The sequence below is a fragment of the Mya arenaria genome, chromosome 13, assembly GCF_026914265.1.
Source record: "Mya arenaria isolate MELC-2E11 chromosome 13, ASM2691426v1".
In the NCBI taxonomy this organism is placed as follows: domain Eukaryota; kingdom Metazoa; phylum Mollusca; class Bivalvia; order Myida; family Myidae; genus Mya; species Mya arenaria.
In genome coordinates, this window is record NC_069134.1 from 15590336 (window position 1) to 15611257 (window position 20922).

General features: G+C 37.0%; 2 protein-coding genes across 6 annotated transcripts; one reads left to right on the plus strand and one right to left on the minus strand.

Annotated features, from left to right (window-relative positions):
- Positions 1-223: 223 nt before the first annotated feature.
- On the plus strand, positions 224-11109 carry LOC128215024 (annexin A13-like). 2 transcript variants are annotated; one of them, XM_052921756.1, is made up of 9 exons: positions 224-347; positions 7424-7508; positions 7914-8008; positions 8232-8345; positions 8555-8645; positions 8841-8986; positions 9363-9543; positions 10239-10354; positions 10644-11109. In XM_052921756.1, the coding sequence occupies exons 1-9, from the start codon at positions 345-347 to the stop codon at positions 10782-10784; spliced, it is 972 nt and encodes a 323-aa protein (XP_052777716.1). In that variant the 5' UTR covers positions 224-344; the 3' UTR covers positions 10785-11109. The 2 variants fall into 2 exon arrangements, with proteins under 2 accessions (XP_052777716.1, XP_052777717.1); XM_052921757.1 differs by lacking the exon at positions 224-347 and adding an exon at positions 710-861.
- A 1142-nt stretch (positions 11110-12251) lies between these two features.
- On the minus strand, positions 12252-20881 carry LOC128214648 (uncharacterized). 4 transcript variants are annotated; one of them, XM_052921215.1, is made up of 8 exons: positions 20835-20854; positions 20064-20227; positions 18075-18415; positions 16908-17037; positions 16146-16264; positions 15386-15477; positions 14659-14818; positions 12252-13242 (listed from the first exon to the last, which is right to left on the minus strand). In XM_052921215.1, exons 3-8 carry the CDS (start codon positions 18304-18306, stop codon positions 12449-12451), a joined length of 1527 nt encoding a protein of 508 aa, XP_052777175.1. In that variant the 5' UTR covers positions 18307-18415; positions 20064-20227; positions 20835-20854; the 3' UTR covers positions 12252-12448. The 4 variants fall into 4 exon arrangements, with proteins under 4 accessions (XP_052777175.1, XP_052777174.1, XP_052777176.1 ...); XM_052921214.1 differs by lacking the exon at positions 20064-20227 and having other exon boundaries at positions 20835-20881; XM_052921216.1 differs by lacking the exons at positions 20064-20227; positions 20835-20854 and adding an exon at positions 20513-20565.
- Between the last annotated feature and the right edge of the window lie 41 nt (positions 20882-20922).

A 20922-nucleotide genomic window follows, 5' to 3' on the forward strand; every position in this document is an offset into this window, starting at 1 on the left:
CCATTGAAACCATTCCATAAACATGAATGTGCGATGGACATATATATACACAATATATGACCGATTTCAATCTCTATATATTGAATATTACATAATTGAATTAGGTAAAATAAGGTAAAAAGTTACACAATCAGCGATCCAAAGTTGTTGTTTTTTATTGCAAACCATTTGGTAACTGATAATCACCAGCCCTCGACCCACGCACCTGTGGTTTACCTGTACATGTATCTCGGATCACGTGACTTGTCATCCATATCGTTGGCTAGGTGTGTCACCGTTTGTCGCGGCTATAAGCTTACTTGAAACTCGTCCGTGTCCGATAAAGGATTAAAAAACGTATAAAAATGGTATGATTATTTCGTTATTTGTTTGTTGAACACACTATTTTGCATGTAGTTTTAAAATATTGTAATTGATCGAACATGTTATCTTTTCCGCGAAAACTTTTACGCCTGTAAAGTAATAACTATTGACTGGTTGTATGCGGCTAAATCTGGAAAAATACATAATGGCATATGCATAAAATATATTTTTTGATGTAAGTGTGTGAACTCGGTATTTTATACTTGTATTTTAAAGTTATTTCAGTGAATATTAAATATACACCGTGTAACCTGTATTTCCATGCATAATTTACACTATCAATTTCCCTCAGGTGCATAATTTCATTAGGCTGTTGGAACTTTTCACATAGAAGTATATAAATATCCATTGATCGAACCTGATGCAATTAGTTTGGTTATCTGCCAAGCTCTAGGGCACAGACAGCCTCTTACATTAGTCGATTGAACTTGGGCTTCAGTTTTGCGTCGTTCTTGAGATTGTTTTCAAGGATATCTAAATACAGCGTAATACAATATGGTATGTACATTTTTACTTGTATGTAAAATCAGTTATGTGTCATAGATGTATACCTGGAATGATGCGATACATGCTTCAAACACGTAGTGTACGGAATTTAATGTATGAACATAAATAAACGCATGACTCGAGACATCGTACCGGTTATGTCTGCAGGCTATTAATGAGTGTCATCACCACGGACGTAAAAAATGAGATGTTTTGTGTAAAATCAATCGTAAATGAAATAGAAACAACATTCTGAAGTCTGTATATGACTCGATAAGATTCGTTATTGTCACGTATGTGTTTTTTCTACAGATTCAATAATGTTTTCATTCACTCGCATCTATGACTGCGTCGCCTGTTTTTATTCGGTTTTAAAGTACAATGAATATTTTCATTGATCATTAATCGAACTAAGTCCAGCCAGCCTATGGTATGTGGAGAATGAACGAGCCCACATTCCTGTCTAACGCACCGTCGTTTCATCAACAAGTAATTCATCTTACACAAATATTTCATTCATTTTCCCACTGGGTCGAAAACATTGTTATTAAAGATTTAAATTGTGCGTACCATAGATGTTATTTTATTGTTACTTTTAAGACTATTTTAGACTAAATTGTATGGTATTTACATACACATATGAAGTGAAATGCGTATACTTTAATTATTCAAATTTCAAATAACCAGCTGCATGTATAAATGTTTTGCACAAGAGGTCTAGACAAACTGCAAGATAGTTGTCAAAATCCTTAGGGTCGAATGTGAACAATCTGGCCAAGTCCCTGAGTCCGAGGTAAAAACAATCGAGCCAAGTCCCTGGGTCGGAGTTAAACAATCGAGCCCAGTCTATTGGTTAGAGGTGAACCATCGTGCCCAGTCCCTGGCTCGGAAGTAAACCATCGGGCCAAGTCCCTGGGTCGGAAGTAAAATTCGAGCCCAGGCCCTGGGTCAGAGGTGAACCATCGGGCCCAGTCCCTGGGTCGGAGGTGAACAATCGAGACCACTCCCTGGGTCGGAGGTGAACCATCGGACCAAGTCGCAGCCTCATCAGGCCTGTCAAATCGTCTCCTATCGATGATCATCTGATGTCTAAAATCCCCATTTGCTCGCCACTGCCCCTGGGGCAATACGTTGATAAGTGCGAGGCGAATAGGAATGTTCGCAACAAATAGTTTGCTGTCAAATAAGTTCAGACATGATAACATGGATGGAATGTATATGCATTTCGATAAATCATCAATTTTCTCATCGTAATACACCCACGCTCTGTTTGCTATATGAGAATGAATGTTTAATGCGGCCATTTCATCTTCCACCATATATTACATTTTACGCTCCATCGATGGACTGTATCATTTCATAACTTACTTAAACATCATAGATCTGTATTCATGATTCATCTACTTGTAGGTGTATATTTGTAACTATAGAGGCTAGTTATCGTAAAAAGCATATGTTATAGTGAATGACAAAGTTCATTTGCACCGGGTCATTTCGCTCGCAGCGGTACAGTTTCAGTGGATGTATGAAACGTATGTGGTTGAGTCGGTAAAAACCATAGGGGCTTGGTCTACTTTTTCAGTTTGTTATGTGGCGAAAATAAAAAAAGTATATATACCATGGTTATTTCTACATTTTTAAGTGTCTCCATTATTTCAATTGTAAAAGTGAACGAATGTTTGGTGACAACTGAAAATACTAAGATTGTCTTATTGTAAACTAAATTAATGGTAATAATTCCCAGGCAACAGTTAGGGGCGATAACTGTTTTACCGAAGAAGAGGCGAAAAATGTCGCCGAGATATTGAAAGACGCTGTGGTAGGCAATTCTTAGCACAGACAATAACGCAATATCGCTTTATTACACAACTAATTGTGAGTAAATTAGATTCTAAATTTTATAAACAACAATAACAAATCCGTAAAGGAGTGCTACGAAAATGGTGTATGCGTCTGTCGGTACCCGATGCATAAATAAGCTCGTCATTTTATGGGGCCATTGACGGTAATGTCTAATAGAGACCACAAATTATTTTGGTATCATATTGAAGGGGGTTGCTTGCTGATAACTAATACATGTATGTAATATTAGAAAACTAGTGAAAGTATATGAAAAAAGCAGTAGATAAAGTTATTACAGTTTGTGTTTTTTATGCCCCCGAAAGTGGGCATATTAAAATCGCACCGTCCGTCCGTCCGTCCGTCCGTCCGGCTCTGTAACTTTCCCTTGTATGGACAGATTTTAAAATAACTTGCCACATGTGTTCCACATACCAAGACGACGTGTGGCGTACAAGACCCGTGTCCCTACCTCAAAGGTCAAGGTCACACTTAAGTGTTTATTCACAATGGAGTGCTGCATATAAGGACATAGAGTATAGGTTGTCGTGTCCGGGCTGTAACTTTCTCTTGGATGGACAGATTTTAAAATAACTTGCCACATGTGTACCACATTCCAAGACGACGTGTCGCGTGCAAGACCCTTGTCCCTACCTCAAAGGTCAAAGTCACACTTAGTGTTTATTCACAATGGAGTGCTGCATATAAGGACATAGAGTATAGGTTGTCGTGTCCGGGCTGTAACTTTCCCTTGTAACGACAGATTTTAAAATAACTTGCCAAATGTGTTCCACATACCAAGACGACGTGTCGCGTGCAAAACCCGTGTCCCTACCTCAAAGGTCAAGGTCACACTTAGTGTTTATTCACAATGGAGTGCTGCATATAAGGACATAGAGTATAGGTCGTCGTGTCCGGGCTGTTACTTTCTCTTGTATGGACAGATTTTAAAATAACTTGCCACATGTGTTCCACATACCAAGAAGATGTGTCGCGTGCAAGACCCGTGTCCCTACCTCAAAGGTCAAGGTCACACTTAGTGTTTATTTACAATGGAGTGCTGCATATAAGGACATAGAGTATAGGTTGTCGTGTCCGGGCTGTAACTTTCCCTTGTATGGACAGATTTTAAAATAACTTGCCACATGTGTTCCATATACCAAGATGACGTGTCGCGTGCAAAATCCGTGTCCCTAGCTCAAAGGTCAAGGTCACACTTAGTGTTTATTCACAATGGAGTGCTGCATATAAGGACATAGAGTATAGGTTGTCGTGTCCGGGCTGTAACTTTCTCTTGTATGGACAGATTTTAAAATAACTTGCCACATGTGTTCCACATACCAAGACAACGTGTCGCGTGCAAGACCCGTGTCCCTACCTCAAAGGTCAAGGTCACACATAGTGTTTATTCACAATAGAGTGCTGCATATAAGGACATAGAGTATAGGTTGTCGTGTCCGGGCTGTAACTTTCCCTTGTATGGACAGATTTTAAAATAACTTGCCACATGTGTTCCACATACCAAGACGACGTGTCGCGTGCAAGACCCGTGTCCCTACCTCAAAGGTCAAGGTCACACTTAGTGTTTATTCACAATGGAGTGCTGCATATAAGGACATAGAGTATAGGTTGTCGTGTCCGGGCTGTAACTTTCTCTTGTATGGACAGATTTTAAAATAACTTGCCACCTGTGTTCCACATACCAAGACGACGTGTCGCGTGCAAGACCCGTGTCCCTACCTCAAAGGTCAAGGTCACACATAGTGTTTATTCACAATGGAGTGCTGCATATAAGGACATAGAGTATAGGTTGTCGTGTCCGGGCTGTAACTTTCCCTTGTATGGACAGATTTTAAAATAACTTGCCACATGTGTTCCACATACCAAGACGACGTGTCGCGTGCAAGACCTGTGTCCCTAGCTCAAAGGTCAAGGTCACACTTAGTGTTTATTTACAATGGAGTGCTGCATATAAGGACATAGAGTATAGGTTGTCGTGTCCGGGCTGTAACTTTCCCTTGTATGGACAGATTTTAAAATAACTTGCCACATGTGTTCCTTATACCAAGATGACGTGTCGCGTGCAAAACCCGTGTCCATACCTCAAAGGTCAAGGTCACACTTAGTGTTTATTCACAAAGGAGTGCTGCATATAAGGACATAGAGTATAGGTTGTCGTGTCCGGGCTGTAACTTTCCCTTGTATGGACAGATTTTAAAATAACTTGCCACATGTGTTCCACATACCAAGACGACGTGTCGCGTGCAAAACCCGTGTCCCTACCTCAAAGGTCAAGGTCACACTTAGTGTTTATTTACAATGGAGTGCTGCATATAAGGACATAGAGTATAGGTTGTCGTGTCCGGGCTGTTACTTTCTCTTGTATGGACAGATTTTAAAACTAACTTGCCACATGTGTTCCACATACCAAGACGATGTGTCGCGTGCAAAATCCGTGTCCCTACCTCACACATAGTGTTTATTCACAATGGAGTGCTGCATATAAGGACATAGGGTATAGGTTGTCGTGTCGGTGCTGTAACTTTCCCTTGTATGGACAGATTGTAAAATAACTTGCCAAATGTGTTCCACATACCAAGACGACGTGTCGCGTGCAAGACCCGTGTCCCTACCTCAAAGGTCAAGGTCACACTTAGTGTTTATTCACAATGGAGTGCTGCATATAAGGACATAGAGTATAGGTTGTCGTGTCCGGGCTGTTACTTTCTCTTGTATGGACAGATTTTAAAATAACTTGCCACATGTGTTCCACATACCAAGACGATGTGTCGCGTGCAAGACCCGTGTCCCTACCTCAAAGGTCAAGGTCACACTTAGTGTTTATTTACAATGGAGTGCTGCATATAAGGACATAGAGTATAGGTTGTCGTGTCCGGGCTGTAACTTTCCCTTGTATGGACAGATTTTAAAATAACTTGCCACATGTGTTCCACATACCAAGACGACGTGTCGCGTGCAAGACCCGTGTCCCTACCTCAAAGGTCAAGGTCACACATAGTGTTTATTCACAATAGAGTGCTGCATATAAGGACATAGAGTATAGGTTGTCGTGTCCGGGCTGTAACTTTCCCTTGTATGGACAGATTTTAAAATAACTTGCCACATGTGTTCCACATACCAAGACGACGTGTCGCGTGCAAGACCCGTGTCCCTACCTCAAAGGTCAAGGTCACACATAGTGTTTATTCACAATGGAGTGCTGCATATAAGGACATAGAATATAGGTTGTCGTGTCCGTGCTGTAACTTTCCCTTGTATGGACAGATTTTAAAATAACTTGCCACATGTGTTCCACATACCAAGACGACGTGTCGCGTGCAAAACCCGTGTCCCTACCTCAAAGGTCAAGGTCACACTTAGTGTTTATTTACAATGGAGTGCTGCATATAAGGACATAGAGTATAGGTTGTCGTGTCCGGGCTGTTACTTTCTCGTGTATGGACAGATTTTAAAATAACTTGCCACATGTGCTCCACATACCAAGACGATGTGTCGCGTGCAAGATCCGTGTCCCTACCTCACACATAGTGTTTATTCACAATGGAGTGCTGCATATAAGGACATAGAGTATAGGTTGTCGTGTCGGTGCTGTAACTTTCCCTTGTATGGACAGATTTTAAAATAACTTGCCACATGTGTTCCACATACCAAGACGACGTGTCGCGTGCAAGACCCGTGTCCCTACCTCAAAGGTCAAGGTCACACTTAGTGTTTATTCACAATGGAGTGCTGCATATAAGGACATAGAGTATAGCTTGTCGTGTCCGGGCTGTAACTTTCCCTTGTAAGGACAAATTTTAAAATAACTTGCTACATGTGTTCCACATACGAAGACGACGTGTCCTGTGCAAGACCCATGTCCCTACCTCTAAGGTGAAAGATACACTAAGTGTTTATTCACAAGGGAATTCTGAATATAAGGACATAACAGTGTAGGTTGTCAAGTATGGGTGGTATTTTTTTATGTTCAGAGGAAATTTAAAATAACTTGCCATATGTATTTGACACATAAAGGCAAGATCAACTTTTCATGTACTGACCTTGTTCGTAGGTCAATGTCACATTCGGGGGCATTCGTCACATACTGTGACAGCTCTTGTTTACTTTTTATTCCATCTGATATCGGACGTGTTTTGACTGTTATGCAATCGTTCAAGGCCAAAAGAGTGAGTAATATTGTTTTTGCTATAGCTTGTTTCAAACTTACAATTAAATCCCTTCAAATGATACCAAAATGACATTGAGTCGCCAGGCATCCAAAATTCACACACTTGTACATTGGATCACTTAAAACAGAAATGGAAATCCGCTAAAAGGGTCTAAAATTGCTCAAGCTTGCAGGTTGTTTTTGAATTTTCGCCTGTACACAAATATACAATTGCCTTTTTCAGCACCTGTCCAGCTGTTCCTGAGTTGCTGTCACTATATGATATATTTTTTGCATGATGTGTAATCTCTCCGCTCCCCACCACTTATTATTCTGCGTTAACAGTGTCGCCGAACCCAAAACATATTCCTTTGCCTTGATACCCTTTTCTGCGTGATGTTTCAGTGTTTCTTTTCCATCTTATTTTTTTAATTAACTGATTTGACTTTCCTCTTAATATTTTAACCCATTGCTTTTATATTCTCTCACAAATATAACAAGAAAAACCCGTAAAGCTACCATTATACTGAAACCACTTATCGTTTTATTGTTTATCATTGTGTATAGGCGACCGTTCGTGGAGATTTTGTGTTTACGGAAGAAGAGGAGAAACAAGCGGCCGAGAAATTGAAGGATGCCATGGATGGATTGGGTATTCTAGATCTCCCCCTTATCTTTCACAATGAACACGTTCATGTTGATTATAAAACATTAATTTTTATTCAATGTTCTATTTTATCAACACAAATGTATTTCCAAGTTCGTAGTTCAAACACTCTAACCATAATACAGTTTTTAAGTATTTTAAGTTGTATCATGTAGCTTCATTATGTAGTACTATAAAAAAATAACTTTCCTTTACGAAACTGTAGAATATAATTATATCATTGATCTAACTCAGATATTAATGACATCAGTAAATCCCATAATAAGTTTCTAAACAAAGCATGACTCATACTACTCATGATACACAGTGATCCCCATTAAAAACCGAGATTTAATCACTGCTTGCTTTCAATATTCATTAAGTTTATGTGTCCCCAAATGTCTCATCCAGGCACAAACGAGGAGGCGATTGTCGAGGTTCTCGTCAACCATAACAACGAACAGCGCCAGAAGATCAAAGGAGCATATGCTGCGGCATATGGCAAGGTTAATAAATACAATGAATATCTTTAATAAGGAATAAGTACAGATGTAAATTTAAATAACTGCACATTTCGGATGCGTAAAGCATTTTCTAAGCCTTCCTTAAATCCAATCTCAGATGTTTTTAAATACAAAACGCTTTGATTACGAGTTTTTTTATCGCATTTGTAAACGTGCAAGAAATTAGATAACCGTTGTCAAAACTTATACTTATGTTGCCCTACAGCCCCTGGTGGACGACCTTATCTCGGAATTGACGGGCGACCTAGAAGAGACAATTGTTGCCCTCATGATGACGCCGCGGGAGCTGGACGCCAAGCTTCTCCATGACGCTATCTCGGTGAGTACATGTAGCTTCGGTGAATGACCGTGTTCTACTCAGTCGAAGACATTATTGTGCTAACATTTTTTTAACTCTGAACACAAGGAATGATGAACTAGTTTTATTGAAGTATATTTTTTTTCGAGAAAGAAACTGGCCGCGCATATGAAATATTTAATGTTGTAAATGTGGCGCCGTTTTAAGATTATTGTTCTGTAACTTTTCAGGGCATTGGCACTGAGGAAACTATGCTGATCGGCGTCTTGTGCACCAAAACCAATGACGAAATTGATGCGATTAAGGAGGCTTACAAGAAATGTATGTAAACTTAGTAGTTGTCGAATATTACATTTTACAAATTCTGAAATGGCAATGATTTGTACAAAATTCTTCTGTACCAAATACAACAAGTACACGGTACCATTTATAACATTTTGAAAAATATGATTCATACGAATCGATACTTAATTGATCCTTATTATTAATTTACATTGTATTCATATTCTCGTGCAGTGTACGACGCGGATCTGAATGAAGAAATTCAGAGCGACACAAGCGGCTACTTCCGCCGTCTCATGTTCTCGCTGGTTTCCGGCAAGCGGCAGGAGGGAATGGCGGATTACGATCGTGCCCATGAGGAGGCGCAGAAACTCATAGATGTAAGAAATATATTGAATGTGTATTAATTTAAAGTACAATGATAAGTTATCCCAGATAAGAAATTGAGTGTTGCGGGGTCTCCAATAATGACTCCGATGACAAAGTAAATGACGTATGTTTCAACACGGATTTTTTATCAAGAGCACGCACAATAATTTTTTGCAAGTCTAGTGGTCTATTAGTTATGCAGTGGTACTGTATATATTTCGCTAACACACAGTACACTTTATAAACTTACCGGTACACAATAAATGTACATTAAATAAATCCTGACGTTCCGAGCACTGACCTTAGCTACACATAGATGTTATGTTTGTATCACGACTTTCTGATTCCATAATTTGCTTTCCATACTAGTAATGCTCTTCTTCCTAGGCTGGTGTGAACCAGCTCGGCACCGACGAGTGTGACTTTAACGCGGTGCTGTGTCTGAGCAGCCATGAGCAGCTGCAGTGCGTCTTCCAGAAATACGAGGAGTTGCGGGAGGGCTGCACAATCGAGGATGACATCAAGTCTGAGGTCGGCTCTGATTTGCAACAGGGATACCTCAGTATTGGTACGTTAACGTTGGGGTCATGGATATTTGTGACATTCCATAACTGCAGACATGTAATTAAATGGTCATTATTTTGAATTGGTTTTCGTACTGTCATGTCTCTTTTGTCTGCCACTGTCAGTGTACCACGCTTGTGTGTCGTAGAAAATTTGACTCACTTAGCTCGCGTTTTAAATAAAAGCACGATATAGTCACAGATCCTACATGTGCAACTCACTTATATCCAAAATCTCCTATACTTAATATATATATATATTCGTAGAGTAAATTGTTGTTTTATTTTAACCCCACCAACAAATCATTAAAGTGACACTCTTATTCAAAATAAATACGTTCACGTGTATAACAAACAATGTTTGAGTGATATACCTTCAACTACTAACTATATAATGCATTTATGGAAAATATTAATTACTGTTAACAAGATTGTTACCGTGTATTAAATAGCTGAAAACGCAAACATATTAAATGATTAGTGAGTGCTATACGATTTAATATGATCTACTTTTGTTTCATAATGTAGAAATACTGTGTTTTCTGCACCTTTCTGTCAAATTAAACTCGGTATCCTTCATAAGAACAATAGTTTTCGACATTTATTCATCCTTTTTGGTATATTAAAACAACTGTATAAATTGTGGTAAATCTTATTTGGGAGTAGGACAGGAGTGCATCTTTAATATGTGTCACTTCAGTGAAGGTGGCCCGGAATAGGCACGAGTTTTTCGCCGACTGGCTGTACAACGCTACAACAGGCGTGTGGGGAACGGAGGACAGCGAGTTGATAGGAATCGTCGTATCAAGATCGGAGGTAGGAGGATCATAATAAGATGTCTTCTTCTGTGTGTGAAACACCCAAATGTACGATGGAGATAATAGTGTATCGCTTATTTACCGTGTGTTTTGTGTACTTAACGCCCATATATGCGTTAACGTGTGATTCTAACACCTATGCGCATGGTTAAAATATATACTCTCTATTGTTTTTATCACAACGAAACATTGCTTAACATCGCTTTAAGAGTTTTTTTTGTTTATATATAACATGTCGCAGGTGATATGAATTTCTTACATATAATTAATTTGTTTGTGAATTACAGGTGGATCTGGAGTACATCAAGTCCGTCTTCGAACAAAAATATGAAAAAACTTTATACGAGACTGTGGATGGCGAATGTAGCGGCTACTACAAACGGTGTCTACTTTCCCTTATTGTCGGCAAATATGTCGCACCCGAGTAACTCGTGAGGAAAATAATATAGCCACGTCCAGCAATTCAGACCCTCTGAAATACACGTTTCAATTCCAATGTACGGACGGGAAGTACACACATATATGTGAAAAAAACTGTATTAAATTATCCTACGCAATACTCTAGTTTATCAAATATATTCTACAATAATTGCTGCCTTTCAAAACGGGATCCCAAACCCTGTAGTTCTTGGGTCTATTGACGAGCACGTAAGCTCTCTGTCACAGTTCTTGTTCTTTTACACTAGAAGGCAATGCTTCTATACACCGGTAGTTCTGTTGTTGAGTATGCAAATAAATTTCTACCTATTATAACTCTTGTTACTTTATGTATGTCGAAGATACAAGCACCTGGTACAACATCAATGCATCAGAAGCTTTATTGCCATCTGCATTGTTTTGACAACCTTACCAAGAACACTGGTGAGAAGAGATATCCCAGCCATACCAACACGCATCAATCCTGGGTGAGACAAGTAATACCAAACACTCGCAAAGGTTGTAACATCTGTACCGATATTAACGGTAGATCATCCGTAATGATTCCTAGCTTTCATATACATTCCTGTCAAACTTATTTTTTTTCTTCTGGTTATATTGTGTATTGGAGTCGCATTGTAGTCGGGCGTTTGGTCGTTCCGTTGCAACTTTCCTGGTCCAGAGCATAACTTGAAAACTACTGGATGGCCTTTAATAAATCTTAATACAATGACAGAACGTAATGGGTGAACAGGAACCATAACTTGCTCTTTGATTTTTGTTGTCAAACTTTTGTCTGGAAATTACCTTGAAAACTAGTGGATGGAATTTATTGAAACTTCATACAATGGTAAAGCACAAAGAGGAAGTGCAGTGAACGAGAGCCATAACTCTTTTTCAGCTATTCACAGAATAATTGCTCTTTGTTATTATTTTTTCGGAGCATAACTTCAAAACTAAAGCACAAAGGGGGCAAGGGCAGTGTACAAGAACCATAACTCTATCCACAGCTTTGTCATTCTTATGTAGGATTTCCATATTTCTCTGCCATTTTCTATCAGGCCGGCGTTAGGATGTATTCATCACATTTAGTGATACTAGTAGTTCTTGACAGTTTAAAAATTTCATTGAACTTCTTTACTTTGAAGTTGGTGACAAAATAATCTAAACCAGTACAAAGAAAATGCATTCACTGCATTATGACCAAACATGAAAATCTGGAAGAAACCAACCCCATTAAAACATGTTTTTTGGAAAAGCTTTATCCGTTTGACCACGGCGGCATCAATCGATATGTATCTGGCTTTTTTTAACAACATTAACACAAATTGCCATCACTGCACTGCAAATTTTCAACATCCAAATGTTTATGATTTAAAGGTTAAGAAACAAATTTGCCTTTTTGTGGACACTACTATTGGGCATGGGGTCAATAAGAAACTCAGAGAGGTCTAATGCAACCAATAGTTAATTTTTTTTATTATTATTTGTGAATATAAACAAATAAACAGGTCAAATTTCAGAGTGCGACTTTAATACATGTACATAAATGGAAAAAGTTATAATGATAAGGTATGAGTTATAAGACTTTAAATTGATTTTGGGTAATTTATAGGAAAACGTTGAAAACTAGGAATGGATTATACTGTTGTTTTCATTCCTGGCTGCGCAGTTATCAATTATATCCATCCAATGCATCAAAGAAAGAAGTTTTAGTTTTCTTAGCTCTTTTTGAATTCTCTTTAGGAGACCAGTTATTTTTCTCCATTAATTCATTTGAACTTTCACAAAACTGTTCATCTGTTTCTTCAAGCTTTCTTTTTAAAATCTTGATTTTCTTTCTTTTAATAGGCACTTGTGAACAATTATGCACATTTTGACCTGAGTGAATACAATCTTTAGTGGTTTTATTAACTGAAATAGATGTTTTCTCCGGCTTCCAAACATTCTCTTGAACTGTTTCTATCTTCTTCTCCTGGTGTGTTTTCTCAGTCTTAAGTAAGATACTTGACTCACATGAAGGATGCCTTTTCATATCCCTGTCCACTCTTCGATTTATCACTACCAGGGAACCATTGAACTTATTCGACAATTTTGGCTTTAATGCTTTTCCTCCAATATAAACTTTACCTTTAACTTCAGCAGTCATGTTAAGCAAACCCCTTATCCTGTCACTCACTAGACTCTTTTGATTGAAGATAATGTTTTCATTCTGGACAACATCTACCTTCTTCAACTGATCTATGAATCCCTTATGAGATTTTTCAACTTCATTTCTACGACTACCATACAGTTCCATCATTTGGTCAATGTCAGCACTGTTTTCTTTATCCGAAGAATTGTCCAGTTTCAGTCTGCCATTGTCCATCAAACTTTGACCATCAGGTTCAGTAACTCTAGTAGCAATTAGTAAATCTTCATCATCATCTTGCTTACTGTCTGCGTGAACTTCAGGAATCTGCCTGTTATCTACAAATAATAGCAAAGCTTAGGATTAAATTTTACATCAAATTTTATTAGGTCTAATTTATTGATTGAAAAAGGCTTCTAAAATCATTGTTCAGACAATACCAATGTTGAAGTAATTTCTATCTTTACATCTATAAAGGGTGATAACTCTTGAGTAACTTGAGCTGGTAATCTTGATGATTGGACAAATGCTTCTAAAGTTATTGACCAGACAACATACAGGACAATGCTGGCCCATATATCGCTGGTGAAACTATTGTTAGTCCCATTCATTGAACGGGCGTACTGAGAGTGAGATGGCATGCAACAAACTAATATACATACTGTCATTGTGACCATGAGTAGCATCTTTCAAAAGATACAAGTGCTATGTGCATGAACATAGCATTGAAAAGGAAGACTAACCTTCAAGCCAACAAAGTAATGTTGAATAAATCGGACAAATTCTACAGTCTAAACGTATCAAAATTGATGACTATTATTGATCTGAAAGGCTATTTCCATACTACTAAATATTCATTGGTATGAAATAACAATTATGTTACAAATTTTATGACATATACATTTAAAATTTGACCAAAAATCTTGAATGCCAAGAGAACAAATTGAAAAAAGAGCTGTCACAGAGACAGTCACTCGACTGTTCTGCCGCTTTAAATTTAAGGATTGCAAAGTTTTAGCAGAACATGCATGGATTGCAAAGTTTTAGCAGAACATGCATGGATCACTGTAAAGATAGATTAAATACAAAACCTTAACCAGAATTTCAAATATTAAAAAAATACATGCAAGATAGAGTTATCTTTCTTGATTATTTAAAGTTTCATGCGATACACCAAAGTAGTTGCTGAGCTATTGACTTACATGTGGTTACATGCAAAACCTTAACAAGAATTTATAAGTCGAATAATAAAGGGGCAAAATTTATATAACATGCAAGAAGGAGTTATCTTACTTGATTAATTAAAAAGGTTGAATGATTAGGAGCCCATGCATAAAGTTTAAATGCAATACATGATGCATTTGCTGAGATAGTGACTTAAATGTGGTTACATGCAAACCTTAACCAGAATTTCTAAGTTGAATAACAAAGGGCCATAATTTGCATTATATGCAAAACAGGATTTTCTCCCACCTCATAAAAGTAGATCCAATTATTTAACTATGCTAGAAATTCTTATCTTGCCCACGGGCGAAGATAAAACAAGTACCCATACTGAAATCCTTTTTTAATGGTCATCACATTGTAATTACCTCCCTTGTTGCATTATATTCAAAAGTGTTATCTACCGGTAATTCCATTAACTGAATAGGTTGGGAAGTTGGGAACACATACCTAATGTTGCTGATGCCAGGGTGAGTAGTATAGCTTTCCTTATTATTTAAATAGTGAAGCTTCATTTTCTTTCAACTTACAGAATTTCAAGCTGGTCCTGATTTTAGGCTGTTTAATCCTTGCTGAGTTCTGCCTTATCCATGTCGCTATGACGGGCCGGGCCCAGCCTTGTGTGGTCACCTCTGGGGTCAACCCTGAAGTCCCTTTAGTAACACTCCAGCCCTTGACTGCAGGTCTTTTCTTAATAGATATGAAACAACTTAAATACTGCAGAGTGCAGATGATTATATGATATATATATATATATATATATATATATATATATATATATATATATATATATATACATATATATATATATATATATATATATATATATATATATATATATATACATATATATATATATATATATATATATATGTATATATATATATATATATATATATATATATATATATAAGTATAATGGAGATCATTACAGAATAAAATTCTCATTAATAAATAGTAACAAAATAAACATTTTTATTCATTTACTGTTGAACACGAAAGAGGTATGCAATTGTTTGAGATTTAACAGAAAGTAAACACCACTGTAATTCTATTATCAAATGAGACTTTGCATGTTGCCATATACATTACTAATGCATTTGCTGATCAATGTTTAAATATCAAAGGACAACATAAGAAAAGCTGCTGCTAGAACAATGGCTACATGTAGGAGATTGATACAGTTGACTTGTAAATAATTCAAATTAAAAGCTGTACATCATGTTGAGCATGCAAGAGAAAGAACAGATGAGATACCTGTTTGGACTGTCGTCTAGTGAGAATTACATTCTCCAACTTAGGGAAAGATGACAGGCACCTCAAACACTGCACAGTGATGCCTCCATTACCTGTCAGCAGATTTTAAAGGGCATCAAACATAGATGTTAAAGATGTATCATTGAAAGTGAAAATTGACACCAGTGTTCGTTTTTCTTATAAAAGGTATTCATTGAACATGTCAATTCTGGATGCCTGGTTATCCCATGTGATTTTATTGGTATCACTTGAAACGGGTTTTACGAAATATGTGAAAACAAAATTACATTACAAACACCCTTATTTGGCCTTGAAAGTTTGCAAAATAGGTAATTTCTTGTTTGATTTCAATTAAAATAAAGAACATGAATATAAACTGTAATTACTTTATCTAGAATACAGTTTCAATCATCTATTGTATACATATTAGTTTATCAGCAATAAATTCCCTTTCAAATGATGCCAAAATTATACTGTGCCAACAGGCATCATAATGTAGGACAGTAGGATTATTACCAATGTCTCAATGGAATGGCCAACAGGGCATAATCTAAGTCTGAGTTATAGGACTTGCACAAAACAACCAAAGTGTATTGCAAAAGTCTGTTACAAGTTTCATACATTTTGTTTCAATTTACAATGTTCTGGCCAACACTCAAGTACCATAACAACAACACCAAGGTTATGACAATACCCCTACATTTATTCTTCCCAAACCTCAATAACTTTCATAAAACTACCAATACCAAAAGCTGCTCACCTGACAGATCTACAGTTGACAGGTTGCATGGTCCTCTCTGGAACATCCTGAAAGGGACAGACATCTTCCTGACCCCATCGTCAGTGACTGCGTTTCCACTCAAGATGAGGACCTCCAGTCTGTTTGCCAATGAAAACAAACATGAAATTAACCATATTATTATATAATATTCTTACAAAAACTATTGCCATCGATGTTATCCAATTTGAAGGCATTATCCTTTCACAAAAATAAGAAAAACCTGCAGTAGAGCCCAGATATGGTTTGGGGTCATAGTGTATGTTACATGTTCATCCAGAATTTTTTCAAACAATTTCAATCGTATGAAATTCATATCTACCAATTTAAAACATTTTAACGCATATCCAAATAACAGTCTTGATAAGGGTATAGTTATTTAAGTAGACGCTAAACTGGTTGCTTAAATATTTTACACAGTGATCTCCCCTATCAGGCTATGTATAGACAATGTTATTGAATTGCAAGGGAAGTAAACACTGCCAAATCACACTATTTAAAAAGAGCTACACTCCCCACTTCAAAATTTAATTGATTAATTGCTTCCATCTAACAAATGAATAAGAAAGATGTTCTCTTTAAATGTATTTATCAGAACTTTCAATGTGTTTGTAACTATTTACTCAATTACAATTACTTATCGTACACTCTCAGTGCATGTTAGAATGCTAAATCATCAACAGGTTACAACTGAATTTAAGCTGAATTTAAAAATATCTTATTGTAAGCATATGGTACCTGTACCTGTACAAGTTTGCAATGTTAGCAAGTATTTCATGGTCATCCCCCAGTCCACACTGAGATACATCAAGTGCAGTCAGGTCACAGAACAAGAGCAGCTGATCTAAGTGATAGTTTAAGCAAAGATGCTCTCCTGGATGACAAAATGATAACAGTAAGTATCAAAAAAGAAAATGAAATCAATATTCATGTTTGGTGACAACTGTAACTTAGGATATCACATTCATGATGAATACCCCCAGATGACACCTGGACACAGGAATGGTTAATTGTCATGTCATGGAATTTATGAGTAAACTGTGAAAGAAATGGCAGAGGCACAACTGCCCATGCTAACCAGCATCTCAATGAAATTTCATGAGAGGTAAAATGTAAAACACTTTGGCGCTACATGCAATAATGTTTTTCATACCATTTTTACAAACTCAAGGTAAATAACACTTTGGTTTGACTTAGACAACTGTTAAAGAAATGACAGGGGCACAATCGTCAATGCTAATCAGCATTCCTATGAAGTTTCATGAGCAAAGGTACAATATTTTGGGTGCTACATGTGACAATGTTTCTTATACCATTTTTTTCACAAACTCAAGGAGCATATCACTTGTTCAACCAAGAAAAATGTGAAAGGAATGGCCAGTGCACAACATTTTATGCTGACTAACTTTCCTAAAAGGTTTCATCAGTGTAGATGCAATTTTCAGATTATTCAGACAATTTTTTTCCAAGTCAAGGACAAATAACTCTTGTATGAACAAATACAATGTAACAAAAAGGGTAGGTGCAACATAGTCCATGCTAACCAACATTCCTATGAAGTTTCATGACTGTAGGTACAATACTTTTGAGAAAGAGGCGACACAAGAATTACGGGTGGGACTGGACACAACACAACGAACGCAGCTCCCATATTGCTCCAAGATATTTCATTTAGGGGTATAATAGAGCAATAACTTGAAGAGAAATTATTCAATGTTAACAACTGCAAAAGGAAGAAGCCAACATCTTGTGGTTCAGATTAAAATATGGTACATGTACATGAATGTTTTTCACACTACAGAGTACAGCATTGCAAAAACTAACAAATATGAAATTTGTTTATTGACACAAACATTTCATTGAAATTGATCAGATCAAAATCGACAACTTCTTGAAAAAAAGATTATTCACCTGCAATATTTAGGCCATTTAACATCTCTGCACCAAAAGCTTCACTGAAGAGGCACAAAGCTTTATTTGAATATTCAAAGTCTGTGTAAAATCTCTGGTACTCAGCTACAATACTAAATATCTTCTCTCCAATTTGGGCCGGGAATCCGCAAAAGTCCTCCACCAAATCAACATGTTCAGCCACAAACTGTATACACTGACTGAACAGAGATGAAGGCTGCACACTGGTCATCTTCCAGGATATATCATTTCCTTGTGTTATTCTTCGTTTGCCCTTTCAATAGGAAGGTTTCAGACAGAAAAATCATGAGACGTCAGCTGATGCACATGTATGGTCCAGTCTGAGGAAGAAAAAGATAATGAAAACCGTATATATATATAAATGTAAGGGCCATTTAAGGAGGACTTGGGACTCAAGAGGGTGGAATGCAGTAAATCACAATTTGGCATTATTTTGTATGCAGACTCTCATTATTGTTATATATTTGTTATATATGTAATAAGCTGTTAGAATGGTCAAGCGAGTTTTTAATTTGATAAATAGTAATATTTTTGTGTATGAAATCAACCATAACCAATCCTGCCCTTCTTTCATTTCTCATCCCTCTTACTCTGTCACTTGATTCGTTCACCTTGATTAATCTTCTATTAATACTCTTACAGAGTACACTATTACAACTTCGCAGGCTCATTCTAGATAACTATGAATAACCATATATTGACCCAAACTACAGTCTATTATTAAAACCCCTGTTACACAGTGACAAAGGATTCAAAGAAAATGAATGAGTATAATAGTCTGCAAGTGGGAGTCACTTTTCTGATTGTCTTATTTATCTAAAGAAGAAAAGGCATCACACATCAGCCATTAAAGTCAATCCGGAAAGAAAAGTGAGTCAGTGTGCTGGTTCTAAAACCATCCCTAACAGGAACACGAGCACGGAGCTATACCCAACAGTCTGGTTCTTAGCCGCACAAAGTTCAGTATTTAAACAAGAGATATTGGATTTGTAACAGCACATTGTCACACATTGCCACGGACACAAAGACCATGAATAGAAAACTTCCTTCTATTTCTATATATATTTTCATCTGAGATCATAAGGTTTAAATTTAAAGTACAATGTAATCCTGGGAGGAAAAGTGTGCCTGTTGCGGGGCTTGAACCCACAGCCGCCAGAACACTTGCATGGTGCTCTAACCAACTGAGCTAACCTAGCAGGTTGTTCTTACACACACTACGCTCTTATCCCCCATTAACCTTTTTGGGCATTCAAGCCACTCTTGCCGTTTACTTCTGATACCAGTCACAGTAGCGGATCCAGGACTTTCTAAATGGAGGTGCACAACTTATTTTAAACATATAAAACTTTTTTGGAATGCATTATTTGAATCATATAATGACATGGAATTGACATTTGTTGTCGCTGTCAATGATGTTTAGCAGATCAATTGAATTAAAAAATTAGCATTAACTGGTATAAGATAAACCTTTCACAAAAAATATATGTAATGCCGATGAGAACAAAACAAACCGGGGTCGCCGGATTGGTAACCTAATTCGTTAACCACTCGGCCACCTGAGATACACACATTGAAGTAAATACTGTATAAACCTGCAGCATTAAACTTAGGTATATATTGATTGCACTCAACGATACTGTACTTCGGATGTCATTGTCATTTAAGTTAACTGAAGTAAAAACAACTTGACAACAAATTCCGGAGAGGGTTTCAAATATATTATTATGTATAAATTTACAAAGGCTCTAGCATGATTCCATGAACTGGACGTTAATAAAGGCCGAAATGGAAAGTTTCTATGATGCAACGTTTTGAACTTGTTAAATCATAAATGTACATCATGCACACACATATCTTGGTGACACACAATGACATTATTTAAAGCAATAACGAACATAAACTGTTCACAGTTTAAAACAACTTATTTGTCTGGTATAGGATATATTCTGAAAACAGTAAACTAACCTGTATAACTGCAGCCATATTTGTTAACTTTTATTCAGGTGTCTGTGTAAAATGTGGCGCCGATTTATTATAATTGAATGTTCGGGCCCCGATGTCATTTTCAAGAGACTTATTTGTGTCGTATACTAACAGTATTATACTTAAAAATTGGCATACCATAAATACTGGAACATAAGAATCAGGTTCAATTTTTTACTTGCTCAAATAATAATATAAACTTTAAATTGTGACAAAACTTATTTGTACAGTTAAATCAATGAAGTTGTGCCCTAAGTGCACCCCCCAGCTAGGTACTAGATCCACCACTGAGTCAAGTAATCCTAAGAGGAAAAGTGTGCCAGTTGTTGCACTCAAACTAATGACAGCATGAACACTAGCATGGCACTTCAGCCAACTGATCTAAACGGGCCGCTGGTTCTTATACCTACACACACACTATATATACGTACAGGTTTAAGTCGGATGTCTTGCAAGAACTAATCATGCCACATACTTTGTTTTATAATGTTATGAAAGGCATGAACCTGACAAATTTTGAGTTTTGTCTTCGAATTAATAGTTCCAAAGCTTATGGTAAGCAATGGAAACATAAGTCATTATAGTATTATATAAAGTTTGAAGATTAACAATAACAGACAAAGGTTGTTTAGTCGGTCATGCGATGAAAATAACACGACTTTTTTCGTAAAACGGACGAACTAAAGTTGTCAATAATAAGCATAGATCATTGATGAGCGTTTCAAAACGGTATGACTAAAATACGAAAATAACCTATTTTAAGCAGGTTCTTGATGTTTGACATTTCCCGCAAAATTTTGACATGTGTGTTTGATTGACATTCATCTTCATACAATGGTGT